At 36.3% G+C, this 19,640-nt stretch overlaps 2 protein-coding genes across 5 annotated transcripts in view; one reads left to right on the forward strand and one right to left on the reverse strand.

Moving 5' to 3' along the window:
* The window catches only part of LOC118736814 (F-box/LRR-repeat protein fbxl-1), a 54,100-nt gene extending 47,006 nt beyond the window's left edge, over nucleotides 1-7,094 (forward strand). Inside the window, exons 2-7 of one of the 2 annotated variants that reach the window (XM_036466866.1) lie at nucleotides 306-420; nucleotides 2,306-2,630; nucleotides 2,705-3,323; nucleotides 6,320-6,487; nucleotides 6,547-6,750; nucleotides 6,830-7,094. In XM_036466866.1, the coding sequence (XP_036322759.1) occupies nucleotides 334-420; nucleotides 2,306-2,630; nucleotides 2,705-3,323; nucleotides 6,320-6,487; nucleotides 6,547-6,750; nucleotides 6,830-6,965 (1,539 nt within the window). In that variant the 5' untranslated portion in view covers nucleotides 306-333 and the 3' untranslated portion in view covers nucleotides 6,966-7,094. Of the gene's footprint in view, nucleotides 1-305; nucleotides 421-1,728; nucleotides 1,964-2,305; nucleotides 2,631-2,704; nucleotides 3,324-6,319; nucleotides 6,488-6,546; nucleotides 6,751-6,829 lie in introns of those variants that run through there. The other variant, XM_036466865.1, reaches the window with a different exon arrangement.
* The window catches only part of LOC118736813 (protein TRC8 homolog), a 32,627-nt gene extending 17,350 nt beyond the window's left edge, over nucleotides 1-15,277 (reverse strand). Inside the window, exons 1-7 of one of the 3 annotated variants that reach the window (XM_036466863.1) lie at nucleotides 14,186-15,275; nucleotides 11,336-11,906; nucleotides 10,712-11,252; nucleotides 10,471-10,645; nucleotides 9,803-9,999; nucleotides 9,556-9,741; nucleotides 8,680-9,484 (exon numbers count right to left, since the gene is read on the reverse strand). In XM_036466863.1, coding sequence (XP_036322756.1) covers nucleotides 9,308-9,484; nucleotides 9,556-9,741; nucleotides 9,803-9,999; nucleotides 10,471-10,645; nucleotides 10,712-11,252; nucleotides 11,336-11,906; nucleotides 14,186-14,618 — 2,280 coding nt within the window. In that variant the 5' untranslated portion in view covers nucleotides 14,619-15,275 and the 3' untranslated portion in view covers nucleotides 8,680-9,307. Of the gene's footprint in view, nucleotides 1-8,679; nucleotides 9,485-9,555; nucleotides 9,742-9,802; nucleotides 10,000-10,470; nucleotides 10,646-10,711; nucleotides 11,253-11,335; nucleotides 11,907-14,185 lie in introns of those variants that run through there. The other 2 variants (XM_036466864.1, XR_004992771.1) reach the window with 2 other exon arrangements.
* Nucleotides 15,278-19,640: the final 4,363 nt, after the last annotated feature.

A 19,640-nucleotide genomic window follows, 5' to 3' on the forward strand; every position in this document is an offset into this window, starting at 1 on the left:
ATGAAATCGGTTTTGGATTAAATTAATTGTTTAAAATTTGTATTCGATATGATGATTAATGCCCTTGCAACGAACATCAAATCAAAAAGTTATAGGAAAAACCCGAAAACAATTTTTACTCTCCCATTATGTGTTCAAAATCACTTGGAACAAATTGAAATTTTCACTGTGATAAGGTCTAATGCACATACATGCATACACATGTACCTATGTATTTCGATTACGTATACGCCAAGTGGTTCCCCAAACAACATTTTCGCAACTAAGGAGAAATGCAAAATTTCAAAACAAAATTGCGTTTTCAGGTGTTAACCGACTGCTCTCCAACTAGTGATGGATACTTGGAATGTTTTGGCAGTGCAAACCTCCTCTTCGGCTATAGGACGCGATGACATTACTGTGGCATCTAAGGAGAAGCTGGTGAGTAAATTTCCTACTTCAAGGGAGTGAGGTACATATATGTATGTACTTAACCCTCATCTTACCAACATAAACAAGTTGCAAATCCTACCAGCATGTGTCTTCAAGACACATATATGAAAATAAAATTAAAATATGAGTAATGTTCGGTTTTGGCACCATCCAAGTCGGATGCAAATTTTTTCAAACAACATATCCGGCTATTTCACAAGTGCCAACCAAATTACAGAAGAATGTGAATGGCCATCTATTTTATTTTCTGCGGCAAGTAAAACTATGCGCAAGTTGGTCCAAAGTATCTACTGCGCCCTTACTTTGATTGTAATGCAAATTTATTTCTGAGTTGGTTTTGTTTTGGGTGTCGAAAGTAGATGCCGAATGCTTCGAATATAGGAAAAGAACTGCTCTTTTTGGTGCTGAGACATAAGATACCAAAGTCATACTTTTTGTGAAACCAAATATATTTTTGTTTCTATTTGCTTTCCTGTTTGGTAACACAACGTTTATTCTTCTTTAGAATACCTGTGAGTGATTAATTTAGTCAGTTGATGTTTTTTGATTTTTTTTTTGTTGAGGGTGTTCAGAATTTTCTTCCATGTAACGTATGAACAAAATATATTTTTATATGAAAGAAAAAGCGCAACACCCTCGGCAAAAAAAAAAAAATTCTAAAAAATCAACGGTAATTTTTAGTGACTTGAAACTTGCACTTATTACATTTATTTAATGGGCTATAAAACTGCATACTCTAAAATTGTTTAAAAATTCTGAATAAAAAGTTTGAAATTTTGATGAAAATTTTTTGAAGTTTGATTCATTTTTATGAACTTTGTGGAAATTTTGAAACTTTTATTTCTGTGGTTTCTGTTATAAACCGAACTATATTTTAAATGAATAACGTAGACACATCAAGTTAAACAACAAAATGTGTCTCACAAACACATGTTGGTAAGATTAGGGTTAAGACAACGCATAAATAGATTGTAAACACAAATTTATCCATGTGGTTACATACATACATACATACATATGTACATGCTTGTACTATGCAACATAGTTTTGCTCTCACCGATCGAGGTGTTTGACCGAACGGTGATAAAAGAACACGTTGTTAGCGCACTGTCGGTGGTTTTGTCGGTAGAAGAAGATCTCTGGCAAGATCTCAGATTCGTTGTTGTGAAAACACAAACAATCTCTCAAAATAATCTAAAAATAAAGTACACTATGCGCTCTTCGCTATTACTGCGAGCATTATGGAGGATCCGTCTGTGCCAGCAGTTCGTAGGAAACATTGCGTTCATTGTGATTTGTGTTGAGATTTGGCACTAAAGAAGGCAACATTTTTACATAAGACAGGTGTGCAAGTAAATTTGTGCTGCAATTATTTTGCTAAAATCGAAATATTTCAAGTAAATTGGAGTAAAACCAAAAGTGCATACAATTTAAAATGGATTTGTCAACTGATATTTGGGGTCAACTGGCTGTCGAGGCGTCGCAGGTGTACCTTTCCGATGGTACCGTACGTTCGCCCTTCGCAAATACGGTATGATAAGTATACATTTGGTAGAAATTTGAAGAATTGATGTGATTATCAGTTGCTTTAGCGTCAAATGCCACTAACTGTGCTATACTGCAGACCATTCAATTTGGAACACACTGATGTACATATGTATGTATGTACATACATATGTATGTAGTTGCGTTATATGCTATTTTTGTGCTTTGTCGGGGGTGCATTCGAAATATTATTTTTCTTCAGTTGCTTGCTCTGCACTCATCTATTCAAAATCATAAAGTGGCCTATTTATTGCAGTAACCTTGAAATTGCCTGCAACTATCAGACTACATACATACATATGTATAATGCTCTTTTGTTGCGTTTCAGACGATCGAAAAATTGCCCGACAAGGTGCTGCTGCACATCTTTTCTTACCTGTCGCATCGTGAAATTTGTCGATTGGCGCGCATCTGTCGACGCTGGCGTCAGATCGCCTATGATACACGTCTCTGGAAAAATGTTTCACTACGCCCGGAGGTGTCTGGCCTACACGTTGGTTCGCTGGAATCTTTGCTTGCACTCATCTCTGTGCGTTTCGGTCCCACGCTGCGCTACATTGAGCTGCCAATCGAGCTGATTACGCATACAGTGCTGCATGAGCTTTCTGCCAAGTGTCCAAATCTCACCCATATGCTGCTGGACTTCTCCACAGGTGAGTTGTTGTATGCACATATATGCGATTGATGCAGCTATCAAAAGCTACAATGTATCACTCTATCTTTGCAGCCATGCAGTTGCATGATTTCAGCGAGATGCAGGCTTTTCCCACCAAGCTGCGCTACATGTGCATTTGCCTTTCAGAGGTGATCTTCATGGAGGGCTTCATGCGTAAAATTTACAATTTTATCAATGGCTTGGAGGTTTTGCACCTCATCGGCACCTACGAGAAGTGCGAAGAGGAGGAAGAGGAGATATACGAAGTTATCAATGTGCATAAACTCAAATCGGCCACGCCCAATTTGCGTGTGATCAATTTGTATGGCATTAATTTTATTGACGACTCGCATATAGATGCCTTCAGCTCGAATTGTATTCAGTTGGAGTGTTTGGCTGTGAACTTTTGCAACAAGGTGACTGGCAGCACTCTGAAAACACTAATACAGCGTTCGAAACGATTAAACTGCTTGCTAATGAACGGTACTAGTCTGAAGTCGGAATATGTAATGCAGGTTGAATGGGATAAATGCGCCTTGCAGGAGCTAGACATAACCGCCACTGATTTGTCGTCTGAATGCCTTATTGATCTGTTGACGAAAATACCAAATTTGAAGTTCCTGTGTGCGGGCCAAATCAATGGTTTTAATGACACGGTGCTGAAGCAATGGATGGAGTCGGGGCTGACGAGGTAAGCGGTTAAGAGGGGCACAGTAGTCGTACCATCATATTGCATATGTGGGAACGATCATGACACAAATTTCAGAACAACCAATTCACAAGTTATGCGGGGAATATTTTCTCATGATACAACACATTTTTAAAAAGAGGAAAAGTTTGCGTTAATACTTAGGAACATAGTTGATTTACCTCAACCCGATAAAGACCAATTACAATATTATAATCTAATACTCTATTTCCACCAAAGGCTTAACTGAAGTTAGGAACATAGGTGGGTTTCAAGAATTTTAACATGGGGTGACCGATAAAGTGTATATAAAATTTCATATCTTATTGTTACTGTTATTGGTAATAAAATACCGAAAAGTGGCGCAGTCTAAGTTTGGTACCAAAAAAGAAAAAAATGGAGGACGATTTTTTTTATTACTTCAATATTTTTGCGCGAAATTTGAGATTCGGGGCTTTTCGTGGTTGCTGAACTCAAATCTGGTATCAGATAATGATAATTCTTATTCGCATATCAATATTGGATCTACTATTTATAACGGAAAAGTTAAAATCAGAAACATAACTATTATAAGAGAAAAGAATAAAAGTCAATCAATAATTATTATATTAAGATAAAAATGTTTCGAGTCATCTATAATTATTATTGAAGAACTTACATTACATAAAAGTCCTTCATAATAATTATCAGAGAGATACATATTTTTAAGTCTTCAAAGATTTTTATTTTGAGACTTATATTATAAAAGTCCTTTAATAATAATTCTCATTGAGATAAATATTTTTAAGTCTTCAAAGACTTTTATTTAGAGAATTATATTATAAAAGTAGTTTTGTAATAATTATGAGTGGGAAAAAATTTTTCAAGTCTTAAAAGATGGCTGATTCAGGACCATTTCGGGATTAGTTGGAGACCAGCTCGGGGTTAGTTGGGGAGCAGTTTGGGACTATTCGGGGAGTAGTTTGGGCCCAGTTGGGGCTTAGCTAGGGATCAGTTCGGGATGATATGTATAATATAGTTCCAATGTAGTCCCCAACTGGACCTAAACTACTCCCCAACTAGTTCCGAACTGGACGCCAACTACCCCCGAACTAATCCCGAAATGGTCCTGAACAAGCCCCGTCCTTTAAGACGTAAACAATTTTTTCGCACTCATAATTAACATGCGAAGACTTTTATAATATAAGTCTCAAAATAAAAGTATTTGAAGACTGAAAAATATTTATCTGCTGATAGTTATTATGAAAATACTTTTATTATATAAGTCTTAAAATAATAGTTATCGATGACTTTAAAAATTTTTCTCACACACAATTATTATCAGAAGATTTTTATAGTTCTTCCGAAAATTTTGATGACTTTTTTATAACTCCACCATGAAATAATTATTATTCTGGGTCTCTGGTTAAAAACGAATGTACGTACATGGCGTATGAGTAACATTCTTATCTCTTCTTAGTAACTCATACGCCATGTACGTATTTCCGAATTTAACTATTCCGTTTCAAATGGTAGATCCAATATTGATCGGCGATTAAGAATTTTGAAAATGTTACAGCAGATTTAAGTTCTGCAATGCCGAAAAGCCCCGAATTTCAAATTTCGAGCAAAAATGTTGAATTGAAAAAAAATCGTCTTCCATTTTGGATCAGTCATTTTGAAATTTTAAAATTTGACAACAGACTTGAATTCAGCAACCCCCGGAGACCCTCAAGTTTAGAGCAAAAATGTTGAACTAAAAAAAATCATTCTCCATCTAGAATCCGCTACTAATCCGATACTTAAATTTAAGGGGCTTTACTGCATACCTTAATTTTTTCTAAAAATTGCGAATATAAGATTTTTGGATGTAACTGATAGTTTGTTAAATTTTTATAATTTTTCTGCGATGTCGGAAATGTGGATTTATGCATATGGTGCTGGCTATGTAATGTGCTAGACTTAAAAAAAAATTATTAAAATTAAATAAACAAGTGAATAAAATTATAGTTCAAAAAACTAAAACCTCCCTATTATAATTGCCATTCGTACTGTCATCAGGTATGTAACTTGAGAATAGAAATCGCTGCATCTTTTAGGCGCATCAATATTACATAGTTACATCCCGAGCTAATAAAAGGAATGTAAAAAAAATAGCCAAACCCGAACAAAATGTCACTTAACCACAAGTGTTATGCACATCCCAAGTGTCACATAACAAAACATATTAAAGTAATGCGTTGGGTTTTGACAAACAACTTCTCATTTCTGTAGGTTGGAAACTAGAGTGAAATATAAGGAAATTTCATTCAAAATTTAAAAATTTTATTTCTCTATCTTTCATTAATATAGCATCTTAAACTACTATTATTGATTATTAAAAATAAAAATATCATGTGAGAACTCAATGAATTACTACTTTAAAGACAAAATTATCTCCATCGAGAGAAGTTGTTTGTCAAATCTCCACAGATATGCACATTAGGGTGCATCACTCTCCATAGAAAAAAAGAACGTTACTGTTGTTCCATCGGAAATATAAATATAAATGTATAATATTTTAAGACTTCCGCCAAAATATTTTGGAAAAATATAAAAATCCAGTCTCTTATAAATTAATTGATTATGTTTTTTTTTTTAGATATTTTTCCTAAAAAAACAACTCAGATTATGGCCAAAACGGTCCAGATCAATTTAGTCTTAATATTTTTGATTTTGCGGACTATTTTGGCGGCATTATTAAAATATAGTCGGCCTTATCGCGAAATCCATGTGAACAAATATTCTCAAAAGTTATAATGTATATGCATGCAACCTGGTCCTCCCCTCTTATCGAGTTAGTCGCCAGGATTTCATCAATTTTTGCCATTTTATTCAGATTTATTCAAGATTTATGTAAATCTTCCAAATAAAGGAAAAGCTGCAATTGCCAAAAAACATTAGACTTACACATTAGACTTACATACATTCGAAAAAATAAATTCTATCCCCATTATAATTTACTAATGTTTAACGTACAGGTCTCTTATCTCGTTGGACTTGGACTCCTCGGATAATATTTCAGATGAAGCGTTGCAGAAATTCCTCATGCGCCATGGCCAACAGTTGGCCGCATGCTGTCTCTCTGGCATGCCACATATTACCGATCAGCTCTGGATGAGCATATTGCCTGTGTTGTCGAATGCAAAGTAAGTGCTGAATTTCACAATTTCAAGAATAACTGTATATGATGAATTCATTCCGGAAGAATTATTGTTATGGGAACAGCGGAAAAACTTGGCGTCAATATACACGTCGATCAATTAATGGATACGATTGCGTCGAGCTGTGGAAATTTAGAGCGATTAGAGCTAAGATGGGATCCGGATAATTTGCGTTTCTCAGACAAGAGTCAAAAAGCCATTGATTTACTCCGTGTCAAAGGTCTCAAGTTGCGCTGCATGGTTTTGAGGTGAGCTATAGTTTTTCCAATAATTAATTTATTTAAGTATTATGATGGAATTGAATTATATTTTCTTTTTGTGATTAAGTGATGGTCGATACTATGAGACGGTGAAGGCGAATTTCGAGCGCGCCGATCGTGTAACTGTCGTACGCACTACGACTTGTTGCCGCGTATCACCTTACCATTTGTTGCGCAATTACAATGAATTGATTTTCAATTAAGAACGTAATAGAATTATTCAATGTTGTTGTTTTACTGGCCATTTTTTGTGAACTGAAATGTTATTGTTGCTTTTTTAAATTAAATTAAAATAAATGTATTTCTCAATAAAATCAATTTACTACATATGTAGGATATATTTTTAAATTTAATTTATTGGATTGGGAATGCAAAAAAATTTACACAAAGGCTTTATTTCAACAAAAGCTCTATTTTGTCTAATGTAGAAGAAAAAAATGTTTAGCCATAAAAGTTTTAATTAAACGATTAAAATTGGATTTACAGTTTTTTCAATCACAATAAACCGTTATTTTCAGATTTAAAGTTTTCAATCAAAAATGATTCCCAAGAGGCCATAAGAGCGTAAGTATGAACCAGCAAGCTTAGTCTAAATTAAAAAAAAATATTTTTCGTCGGGGGAAAAAAATTATTTAGGGCCTTTGTGAATTAAGATAACGACATATATGTATATTAATTTTTATAGAACAGGCTAATAGAAGATGGTCTGTAGAGCCCACATGCAGGATAGCACGACACATCTGGCCTGAATTAGATAGAAGATCTGGAGTACTCTCGGGCTTGAATCACCAATGCTCGATATATAATCGGGATTACTGCCCGATGAAGACGCTTGCCAAAAATCGAGTGACCTCTGTCGTCTTTGCCGCGATGTAGAGGAAATTGAGAATGTAGCTATCTATGACACAGCCCTGCTTTGACGAAGGCTCGTGGACATTCGTACCAGCACTGCTTTTTTTGGAGCGTCGTGACTTTCATCAGAACGACGAATCGGTTTCACCTCTAGGGCCTATGAGCCTATGGCGGCCCTAAGTAAGCTTTCTTCAATTGAATGGTCGCCGCGAATAACGTTGTAAGCGACAAGATTATAATATTGCAGAAATAAAAAGAAAATGTGTATAATGACGCACAGAAATAAGCTAAATTTTTTGGTTTTTTACTTTTTCGGTATAGAAGTATCCAAGAAACTTACTGTTACAGTATAAAGTATACTATATGTACAATGTAACTGTAAAGTTAAAGAAACTGGTGACAAGAAAATTATCGATTACAACGTTATTCGCGGTGACCATTCAATTGTTTGATGGGGGCTGTCACGATAACAAAACCAACGCATGTATGTATGTATATTCAACAACTATTTTAAAAATAAAATAGTAGATTTCATATGCAAAAACGCAATGTAAAATTATGCGATAATTTAAGTACAAAAAAAGAAAACAGTTTAATAATATCGTTCCAAGCTCTCTCCTCTCATTTTGAAAGCGTATTAGAAAAAATCTTTAATTTAAGTTCTTTTTTCTTTTGTTTCATAAAAGTAATTATTGCATTTATGGTAAAACTTACAAAACAAAGGTTTTATATACATATTAACAATTTCATATGCATAGATATAAACGCTAACTGTATGTAAATGAATTACCCACAGCCATCTTCACATATACATAATAGCAAACCAAATCGCAGGCTTATTTTTTCATATTATACAAAATTATAGTTTTATTAAATTTAATTTCGTCTAAGTATTTAGGCGTTTATTATTTCTTTCATTTAGTTTATTTTCGTTAACGCTTTGTGGATTTAATGTTTATGCACGAGTGTAAATTTACGTTTTTATGTGATTTGTGTGGACGTATTTTTTGCAGATTTCCACAAACTCATTTAACGTTCGGGGTGTGGGCGAACGTTTTATTACTCGTGTGTTCTTTTTATATTAAGTAGTATATACAAACAGTACAAGCCGTTAGATAACGCAGCACAATTGAAATATTCCCAATGCGGCCATCTTTTTAGGGCTTGTGATCTAATATAAAATGTATATGACAACTTCAACAATATAATTCGGGTGCATCTTTGCTTTCACTTAGGCCACTGCCACATGAGTAATTGATTTCTTGCCTTTCAACGTTTTCGTTGAGTGTACAGTGCTTTGCTGGTTGCTGCAGAGCTCTTTGAACATGCTCCTTATAACCTTATTTCTCTGATCCATAAGGGACGTGCCTTTTTTTATACAATATTTAAAAATTTTGTACAATTATCCTATTTCGTTGGGGTTTTATCTAACCGAAGGCTATTGAGCGGCTTTTACCCATCCTATATAATAGTTATAATAAGTTTTCCTACCAACCGAATATATCGCTCTTGCTAAACCTATATAAATACACACTATTAACTCAAGCAATTTCATTGTTGAGTGCATTTATATGTCTTTTTTGTTGTTGTGCCTGCCACACCCACCCGCGTTCACATACAACCCCATTCAACAGTTCGTTTGGATTTTGTTCTAAATTTCATTTAATCTTATGTTTTAACTATATCCCAAAGTTTATTCCTGCATCCCAACGTCTGGTGACAATCGAAATGTTTGTGTTGTGTTGCTAGCAGCTGCTGTGGCCACCGCAGCTGCAGAAGATGTCGTAGCTGCCGTACTTGTGGTTGTGTTGCTTGCCAATCTGGGCGTTGAGCTGGCAGAGCTGGAGGTGTGCTCTTCGTCGCCCTCATTCTAAATAAAAATAAAAATTATCGTCATTAATGTTGACTGATAGGTAAAATATGTAAGTATTGCAGTTATACATTGTATTGATGCACAGCGGGCGCCGGACTATCTGCTGGCGCCTGGGCATCACTCTCTTCACTTTTGTCCGAATACATCATGATTTCGTGGCAAAGAGGGCAGCGATCTTGCACGTATAACCATTTACGTAAGCATACGCCATGGAAATAATGCCGGCAGCGTGTAATTTTTGCGGAATACATTTCCTGCACGTTGATGAACATTGGATTAATTCTATGTTGTTATTAAACATTTTGCTACAATTACCTGATAGCATATGGCGCAAACATCGTCGAAGGCATGTAATTGTGCTGGAGTGGCCTCGGGCAGAGCAGAGATCTTGTGTACGGCCGAACGTCGCTTCATGAACACGGACCAACCGGCTCGAGCCTCACACCAAATGTTGAAGTAGGCATGGATGCACATCATGATGGCTCTTATAGCGCCGCCTATAACATTTTCGGCTATCAAGTTATATGTATTTATTATATGGGAGCAAAGCAACAAAAGAAAAGAAAGGGGTCATAAACACACGCGCGCACACAGAAAGTTCTTTGCGCGGGCCTGCTCCACAAACTTAAGTAGCAGGAAAAGCAGAGACGGCACACGCAAAGCATTAAGAAAACTTAGAACCAAGAAATGATAAACGAATTGAATACACAAAAAATGATGGTGGGCGAATGTGGTGAGTAACTAAGTGAGGAATGAGCATAGATTAAATATGGCAAAGATAAAATGATAGTCGAAATGGTTGTTATAATACATGCACACGAACATACATTCAGCACCGACATAAAACGCTACGACTTAATTAGTGTGATGCAGCGCTGGTCTTCAACTACAGCCACTGCAAATGTAGTTTTGAAATTAAAACCATAACAAATGTACATAATGCCATAAATCATGTTTTGCTGTCACATATTTGAATAACTTACCGGACTCGAAAATTAAAATCCAAGCACCGTTAAAGAAAAGCAAAATACCAAAGCAAAACTCTACCGAATTACCAAATGCGCGCACATAGTACAAATAATCGTCTAGCTTCTCCCAGAATGTTTGACGGCGTGCATCTAGAAGGAATAGCGTATATGTGGCTAGGGAAACAAATACCTGGCAGAAAGTTTTTATTTTTATTTTATTTTAAGAAAACCATTTGTGGAGTATGTATGTATTTACCTTTACCACCACTTCAACGGAGAATGCGGTGACCGCGAGCAACCAGGTGGACGGCGAATGTCGTGACCAGAGCGCAGCGAGCAAGCAAACAGGCGTAATAACCAGAAAGGCGCACACAGTGAGCGCGCGTACATGGCGCTTGCGTGAAGGATTGCGTGCCGCACTCAATGACATTAGTATGGGCGATACGATATTGTGCAAAAAATGTAACAAAGCTGTGATCAACAAGCATAAATTGCGGCATAGACGGACGAAGCGTTTATCGGGTGCCAATGATGTGAGACCCGTTTGCAGTGCGAGAATGTAGAAGAGCACTGCAGAAACCGTCCCCAAAGATTTTTCCTCGTCGTTGTCAAATGTGAGTAGATACCATTGAAATGCGCGGCCGATGTAGTGACAAATCACCGAAATAATCGAAGTCATGCCCAGGACAGCCGTGAGCGTCTCACAACCATCGACTAGCAATTTTTGGATGGTGGGGAAGAAACTCAAAGTCGTGCTGTTGTCAGATAGCACAATTGAAATACACTCTTGGCCGATTCTGTAGAAAATAACGAACAAATATTATAGTTGCCAATACAAGTTTTTTTTTTTTTTTTTTTTTTTTATTTTAACTGCACTCACCTTATAGTCCAGAAAACACGTAGAACACTAGGCACATTCAATCGCTGCCATTCATTTTCGATTAATGCCGATAAGCCAAAATTTGATACAAAATTCATTGCATACTGATAACCATTATAAACGGTTTTAGCAGCGTCTATAGCACTGCTCAGCATTGTAATCTTGGTTAATATCAGCGGTACCGCTCCAGCTAGCACAGGCAAATCCTTGATAATGCGTGGCGGCAATGGTAACATTGCCAACAAAATGGGACAAGCAAATACGATCGGCATAATTTTTGGTATGGTTGGATAACGTGGACCCAAATGTACGTATGCGAAGAGCATGCCCATGAACCACTGGGCTACCAAATGTGGCACCAGCGACATAGCAACACCGCCTGTGTCCAGCAGTCGTGTCGTATTAAGTGAAAGCAAATCCTCCACTATGCACGGAGATTTCTCCATCACGGCCAGCGCAGATACATTCGACCAATATGAAAGGAAGGTCAAACCCAAAGAAATCACAAACATGTATACCATCACCAGGTGTCGAGTCCATAGCATGAATACGCAAGCAGCACTTAGGAAAACTACAATCAAAAATTTGTACAAATTATAAGAGTGGAATTTCAAAAAAAAAAGGCAAGGTTTATACATAAATGATGAAACAGTACAAATATCGTGCCCGAACCCTAAAATGTGTGAAGTTTTCGTTGTTGTTGTTGTTGTTGTAACGGCTACAGCAACCCCGCCCAGATCGGCTAGTCCCCCTCAATCGTTGTCGTCAAGCTGAACTAACCGGATACCCAAGAAGCGTGCAGCCTCTATAGGGTCCGACCATAGGGACAGTGGCGTTAGTTGAGTGGGGTTTAGTGTCTCTCCACATGCCGGGCACTCATTGGGCACATCTGCACCCTGTATGCTCAGTTAGGTGTGGTTTTCGTCTTCACTTTTGCTCCAATATATAAAGCGTGTGTGCTTGCAATTAGGTTCAAAAATTAACCATTTGCAGTGATTTTACATACAATAGTTATAAAACTTTATAAAAACTAAAGTTATTGAATTGTAATTTTCCGATGAGCACTGGATTTTAATTCACGGAAACTAACTTATTGATGTAAACGGTGGTTTTGAATTCTATTAGATCATTAGTGAGTAATCTACAGACATTTGTACAGCGCTGAATTTCGATAGAAAATGAGTTAGGGTCTTTTTATATTAAGGTAACATACATACGTATATTCAAAGTTAAACTTGCGATTTAAAAAAACAATAAACATATTAGCGGTTAAGTGCCAACTTCAATAAAAATGACACTTATGTAGAACAACATTAATTTCGCCACACAATTAATACATATTCGTTTAAGAGACTAACTGCATTGTTAAAAGGTAGTTCGTTAAACTTAACATTTAATTATTACCAATGATTAGAGTTGCCAGACGTACTGCTTTTGGGAGTAAGCGTACTCGTTTTTATTGCAATGTTTAAAAAAAAAAAATGTGCGGAAATGTAATCCGTTCTTAGTTTTGTACTTTTTTGTACTCCTTTTTGCAACTATTAATATTTTACCATATACATGATGTAAAATAGAAACTTTATAGATTTTGTGAAAAAAGTAGTTTATTGTTAATCATTCACAAATTTTGCTTACATTTTATTAATTCAATTTAAATTTTAACCATCATTTGGGTTTACCAGCGCCCTTTTGTCCAACATAAGGCCTCATACTCAGCAATCGAATAGACTCGGAACTGGTGACTAGGAGGCAATTTATACGATCAACCCTATACAGTTTTTTTTATACAAAGTCTAAGAAAAAATACATCTTAAAAAGACATGTGCTTATCTTCCACAGCTGGCAAATGCAAATAAGGATTAAGAATTTAAAACTAATTAATACAATTAAAGTAAAATACCTACAAAGTTAAAAAAAATACTTAAATAATACTAATTAATACAATTAATAAAATTAAAGTAAAATATTTACAAAGTTAAGAAAAAATACTTTTTTTTTTGCAAAATCTATAAACAACCCTTTTATTTTTCAAAAAACCTGTATGTCAGTTATTTTTTTACACCTTATACTTTGCCATTCATGTTGTGGCAAACACTACTTAGTAACCAAAGTTAAGTGTGATAGTGAAAAGGTGTAAGCATGGACGGAGCCAGGTAGGTGCAGGGCGCTCAGGTTTAAAAATGAGAAAAAAATCAAATTAATTATAAGGCGTAAATTAAAAAAGGGGACCTGAATGTGCAGGAAGAGTCTGGAATCCTTTTGTAGAATTTAGTTATTTATTTTTTACCATTTATTGTTGCTTTGAAAAAGATTTCTAAGTTACTTTTATTTGTTTGTACCTAATTAATGTAATTTGTAACAATAAATTGTTCAAAAAATTAAAAAAAAAATGTAGTTCTTTTTTATGTTTTGTACTACTTTTTTCTATCGAAATGGCAAACCTACCTATGATGCATTACGGTAACTCTACGTGTTAACAGTTCACTGCTCTACTTTTACCCATTCAAGGTTTTTAACGAATTTTCATCATAATTCTTTGCGTTTTCGTCTTAGTGTATACATCAACTAGCAATTAATAAAAATAAGCTGAACAACAACAAAACTGTTGAGTCATGACGACAGAGTGGTTTGGAGCGCAGCAAGTATTTTAGCACAACCATAAAAAGTACAAAGTTTATGAATATATCTATTGTGGTGGTTTAGATGCAGCATGCCTAAAAAAACTTCGATTGATTTGTGCTCAGTTATATAGAAAAATTGGGAAAACGTTCGCTTATTTTAGAGATAATTTATTATCACTTAAAAAATAAAAACTCAAAAAACAATTGCCATTTTTTTGCCTTCACTTACCAATTAAACAGATAACAAACTTCACAGATGTTATTGAGAGAACATCTGATAGAACCGTGTCCTGCGCTAATTCATTCATCATGATGCCAAAAGAACTGCTGAGTACACCATTTGATGTGGCTGTAGTCGACGCATTGACTATGGCGCGCTCCAGCAGGCTGTCTCCACCTGAGCTATCTCCATTGGTGTGGTTTCCAAGGTTGGCATTATTTAATTCAGGAAAGACAGCTGCCGAACCAATTGGCGCGTTGGTTTTACTGTGTGTTTGGTTTTCAATGAATTCGCCAATCGGGGATAGTCCTTGATCTATGGTTGCCGGATAAAAACGCGTTGGTAATCCCATGCTGATTTTCAGCACCTCATCGATGACTAAAATGGGTGGTACACGCATCATAACGTCCACTAGACCGAGTACTTTCGTGCGCACAGACATATTAGAGGCTTGTGCTTTTTTTACTATTAAGTTACCAAGTTTATTAAAAGATTTTGCTTGGATTGTAAATAATCTGCCTCGCAGATGGTATTATCTATCCGAAGAAGTCGTTCGTCGTGGGGCAGCAGCTAGTGGGTCAGTGACCAATGACGTGCACCTGACGCCTTGACCTCTAGTTGTTTTTTGTTTAATAACAAATGTACAAATTTTTGCGCAAAGATTGTCTACCATGGACTTTTGAATAAAACTGCTGATACGTCTTATTGAAGATTTTTTTTTTTTACCTATGGCGTTCTACAATTTTCGATGCGATTTACAAATTTGCAAACGACAGTCGTGGCCTTATCGCAGCCGTAAGTGTGTTTGTGTCCACACCTTCGCACCTTTTATTAATATATTCAAGCACAGATTGTGGACTATTAGATTTTTGCACTTATTTCCTTCTGCCAGACGTACTCTTGAGCCAATTGGAATCATTTGGCCAACAATTGCTGGTGTATGTGGCTGAAAAACTATTTTTGTTTACAATTATTTACACGCAGCCTTCAAGAAGTGAACAAAAATCCTGAAAAAACTGTTTTCATTTCCGAACTTTGCTTTCCTTTTTGACGTCGTGAATTTTTAACGCTTCTTCTTTCTGCTCGTGTCGTGATTTGACTTTTGTGAAATGTTTTTTTTCTTCGTTTTCGGCAGCTGTCTCATTCTGGCATATGTGTTTGCAAGCGAATGTCAGTTGCGTATTTGTTTTGGTCTGAGAAGAAATGTCAGTTTTTTGAAATTTAAACAGAGATGCCGTATTAACAAAGGAACTTAAGTCATTGTGAACGGATATCCAGCAGACAGAGAACGTATATTTATAAATATACGTTCTCTGCTGTGGAGTGAAATTCACGTAAAGCTTCGACAGAGAACGTTGATTAACGTTAAATTAAAGTTAAAAGTTTGGTTTTTATAAATTTGAGCGGTGATACTCCTTACATAGCACATATTTACGAGAATACGATTGAATTGCCATTACTGAAACTTGGCTTAACGACAATATTTCTTCAAATATATGTGTATTTCGTAAGGATCGCCACTCTTTTTGTGTTACCGATCATAAGAGCTGACTTGTCCAGTAATCAAATCAGTCTTAATCAGGGTGATGGTATGCTGGTTGAAGGATGCGTTAATATTAGGTTTACTAACAACAAGTCATTGATAGTTATTATGGGTGCGTTCAGAAATCAAGCCAAAGCATCAGTTTCTTTTATTTCTAAACTATAATTGGTGGAAAAGACCAATACGCGCAGGCACGGTTTGATAACGAAGTGGAACTTATTTGCTTAAATAAGTTATAACCATCAATTATGGTTTAGAAATAAAAGAGACTGATGCTTTGGCTTGATGCATTTCTGAACACACCCTATATCTTATATTTCTCCGAGCAGTGATATAACTATTTACAAAAAAAAAAAACACTTGGAAAATGTAATCTATGTAATAAGCATTTTGAAAGGTTCATATGAACTTATTTTTCTAGGTGATTTTAACTTGCCTAATATTTCATGACTCTTTCACGGAGATAATTTGCTACCACCTGATCTTAAATCAGGCATTGATATTTACATTATAGGCACGTTATTTTCTTATGGTTTCAAGCAACGTTGCGCAATTTTAAATGAAAATTCAAGAATTTTGAAGTAGTATTCTCTTCTGATGGTTGGAAAATACTCTGCGAGGAAAGCTTATCTCCAATCTCCAGAAATAGCATTCATTCATACATACATTGCATTTTTACAGCTATTGAGTCTAAGCCAGTAGAACAATATGATTACTACAGAGCGGATTATGCAAGCATCACAAATTCGTAAGTTCTGAACCCAAGGTAATGGAAATCAGTTGAGAAATGTAAACACACAATCTGCACAAATTATATATTTTTGTAAACGGCACATCAATACCTTGCGAACTGTAGGTCCTTTACGTCGATTCATAAGATTCGAAATATCTTGAAACCCCTTTTTTTGAAAAAATGTTGAAATTTTCTTGTTGAGCGACCAAAAGAAAATTTTCCAATTATTCTAGTGTAATTATATTATCGCTAGCTTAGAAAGAAAAGTTGCTAAGTCACATTTTAAAAAATTTTACAGGCGAGGAAAAAATCTTCCTTTAGCCATTTTCTTTAACTATTTCGCAAGACTTTGAATCAAACATTTTGCGCGTTTTAAGCAAAGCAAAACTCCATAAGAATCAGAAGGATTCGATATTTATTAAAAGATGTGGTATTATCCTGGCCTTATCGGATTTGTGGTGCTTCTTTTGGACTTAGCAAATTTTCCTTTTATTGCTTATGAAGAGGAAAAAATAAAACAAGTACCTTTATAATTTTCGAAACGATGCGTATCCAATTTCTCTAGCCTCCTATATCAAAATATGAGTTTTCATAAAAAGTGGACTTAGCAACTTTACACTCTAAGCTAGCGATATGTTTTATTATATTTTTTAAATATCAATTTAAAGAAAGAGCTGTCGAAATTCGACATCATTTTTATACACTTCAGAATTTTACTTGCCACCAAAATTGACTTTTTATGCGAATGACGATTTTGTCAAGATTGGGCAGTGTTGCCACGGATCTTTTTTTCCCTACCAAAACTTCCTATTAAATTCAACCAAAATTTTATTTAAGTTTTTAATATTAAAAGTAACTACGTATAACAATTCATTGTACTGTACAGACTTACACAAATGTTTGACTCTTTACAGATACATATTATTGTTATTATTACGACGGGGATACACGCGCTGCGACCTAAGATGATCTATTGTGCTTAATCCTAATTGTAATCACTCCAACCTTATTCTCTTTAAGAAGTTAAGCACTTTGGAATGCGATGTGTTTAAAATTTTGGATGAAGAAGGCAATCGTTCCCAAAGTGTATCAGTCTGCTATTTATGATACGTGGGCTGTCACACAGGATATGCTCTGGGGTTCCCTCCACCAGCTCTCAAAAGGCTAGGGAAGATGTAAATGCATTTGCGTTCCACGCTTTGCGAGACAGTCAGCTTTCGTTGCCTTCAAACCCTTCATGTCGCGGAACCCGACAGAGCGTTTAGTTACTGTGAGCTTCCAAGTGGTTCAAAAAAGTTTTACAGCTTTCTAAAAGCCTGCTGCCGTTTTAGAAGAAGCTTGGATATGTGTAAATTGGCAGACTTTCGGGAACTTTGGTCCAAATGCGACCGCCCCAGTACTCTTGTCGTCCATCTTTTATCCGTCGGTATACCATGCTTGCGACTTTCGTCAATCATAGTTATTATCACTTCGCAGTAGTCCCTTTCAGGAATTCTAACCTTGTAGGGTTGTCGGGATTATCCAGGAGTGGCTTCACAACCTGCAAATGACGCAGAATTTTCTTGCTGATCATATTGGGCAGTCATAGGGTGCTCCAGCAGGCCCCTTTTTCAAACAGAATAGACAAAGACAGGTACCCATTGGTCCTGTAATGGCCACGCGGACCAGTCGGTGCAGCTTGCTTTGCAGCACGCCTTTACTTGCGTAGCTTTTGGTCACCCGGACCGTGCCGCATATCGTCGTTTAAAGTATAAAACCGCGTATAAACAAAATGCCAAACGGCGTATGTGAGGTTGCGCAAATTATTTTCTAGAGAGTAAAAACACTCACTTCAAAACGGTTATCTCTTTTATAAAACAATCGCATTTCTGGCTAATATATATCAGGACGAATGGATAATGCTTGAGCTTGTATGAGCAAATCCAATTTTTAGCAAAAAATGTGAGTTGCGCGGTTTTGCAGAACAACGGGTCTTTCTAGCATAATAAAAGACCAATAGGTTAGTTTTGGTGATATTCCTCAAGTCTAAGAATGAAGTCGCTGTCAGGTGTACAATAGTGGACCCACCGGTGAAATATTCGTGTAAACAAGGTTGCTAAAACTTTTGGAAATACATATTTTATATTTTTCACAAATTACTGTTATTAACGTGGAACCTTCCAAAATCTAATCTAGCCTACCAACCTACCAAATGGAAAAAAATCTATCAATTTTGGAAGGAAAAGCCTATGTTTGGCAACATTGAGATTCGGTCACAGCCCAATATTTTTTCATCACGTGATTGGGCTACCAATCTACTACTACTAAAATGTGTTTTAAAGATGAAGCAAATGTACCATAAATAGGATTTTTTTTGGATAGCTCTCAAATCCTGCGTCACCTATCGGAAGACAAACACACTAATCCTTCTAAAACCCTGCACAAAATAGCAATCATCCAATGCGATTTAGAAATATGGGAAAAAATGGTTGCCTATTGAATGGCTCTTGCCATTTTATATGTGTATCCAATTCAATTACCTTATTATAAATGGTTCCAGAGATAAGCGACATGGCATACATTGTATTTTGTATGGGAGGAGATCGGAAGTTATCTCTCGTCGTACGAAAATCACACTCTATAAGTCACTCATCATGCCCGTGCTGGTATATGGCGTAGAAGCATGGACAATGACAACATCCGATGAGGCGCCTCTTGGAGTATTCGAGATAAAGATTTTGCGGAAGATTTACGGGCCCTTGCGCGTTGGCGACGGCGAGTACCGCAGACGATGGAACGATGAGCTGTTTGAGCTTTACAACGACATGGACATGGTGCAGCGAATTAAAATACAGCGGCTCCACTGGCTTGGCCATGTCGTTCGAATGAACCCCGACGCTGCAGCTCTGAAAGTATTCAACGTGGAACCCAGAGGAAGAGGGAGGCCCCCACTGCGATGGAAAGACCAGATGGAGAAGGACTCGACTTCACCTGGCATTTCCAATTGGCGTCAGTTGGCACAGAAAAGACACGACTGGCGTGCTTTGTTGAACTCGGTCAAAATCGTTTAGGCGGTTACAGTGCCAAATAAGAAGATATCCTTTAAATCGGTGTATGTTTCATTGAAATCGAGCGAACGGTGCCATAAAAAAAAGGTGTTCAAAATTTTTATATAGATGAACAAAACGTAATTTATGTTCAAGATTTAA

Source organism: Rhagoletis pomonella, unplaced genomic scaffold (assembly GCF_013731165.1).
Source record: "Rhagoletis pomonella isolate Grant_MI unplaced genomic scaffold, Rhpom_1.0 Rhpom_scaffold_00004, whole genome shotgun sequence".
In the NCBI taxonomy this organism is placed as follows: Eukaryota; Metazoa; Arthropoda; class Insecta; order Diptera; family Tephritidae; genus Rhagoletis; species Rhagoletis pomonella.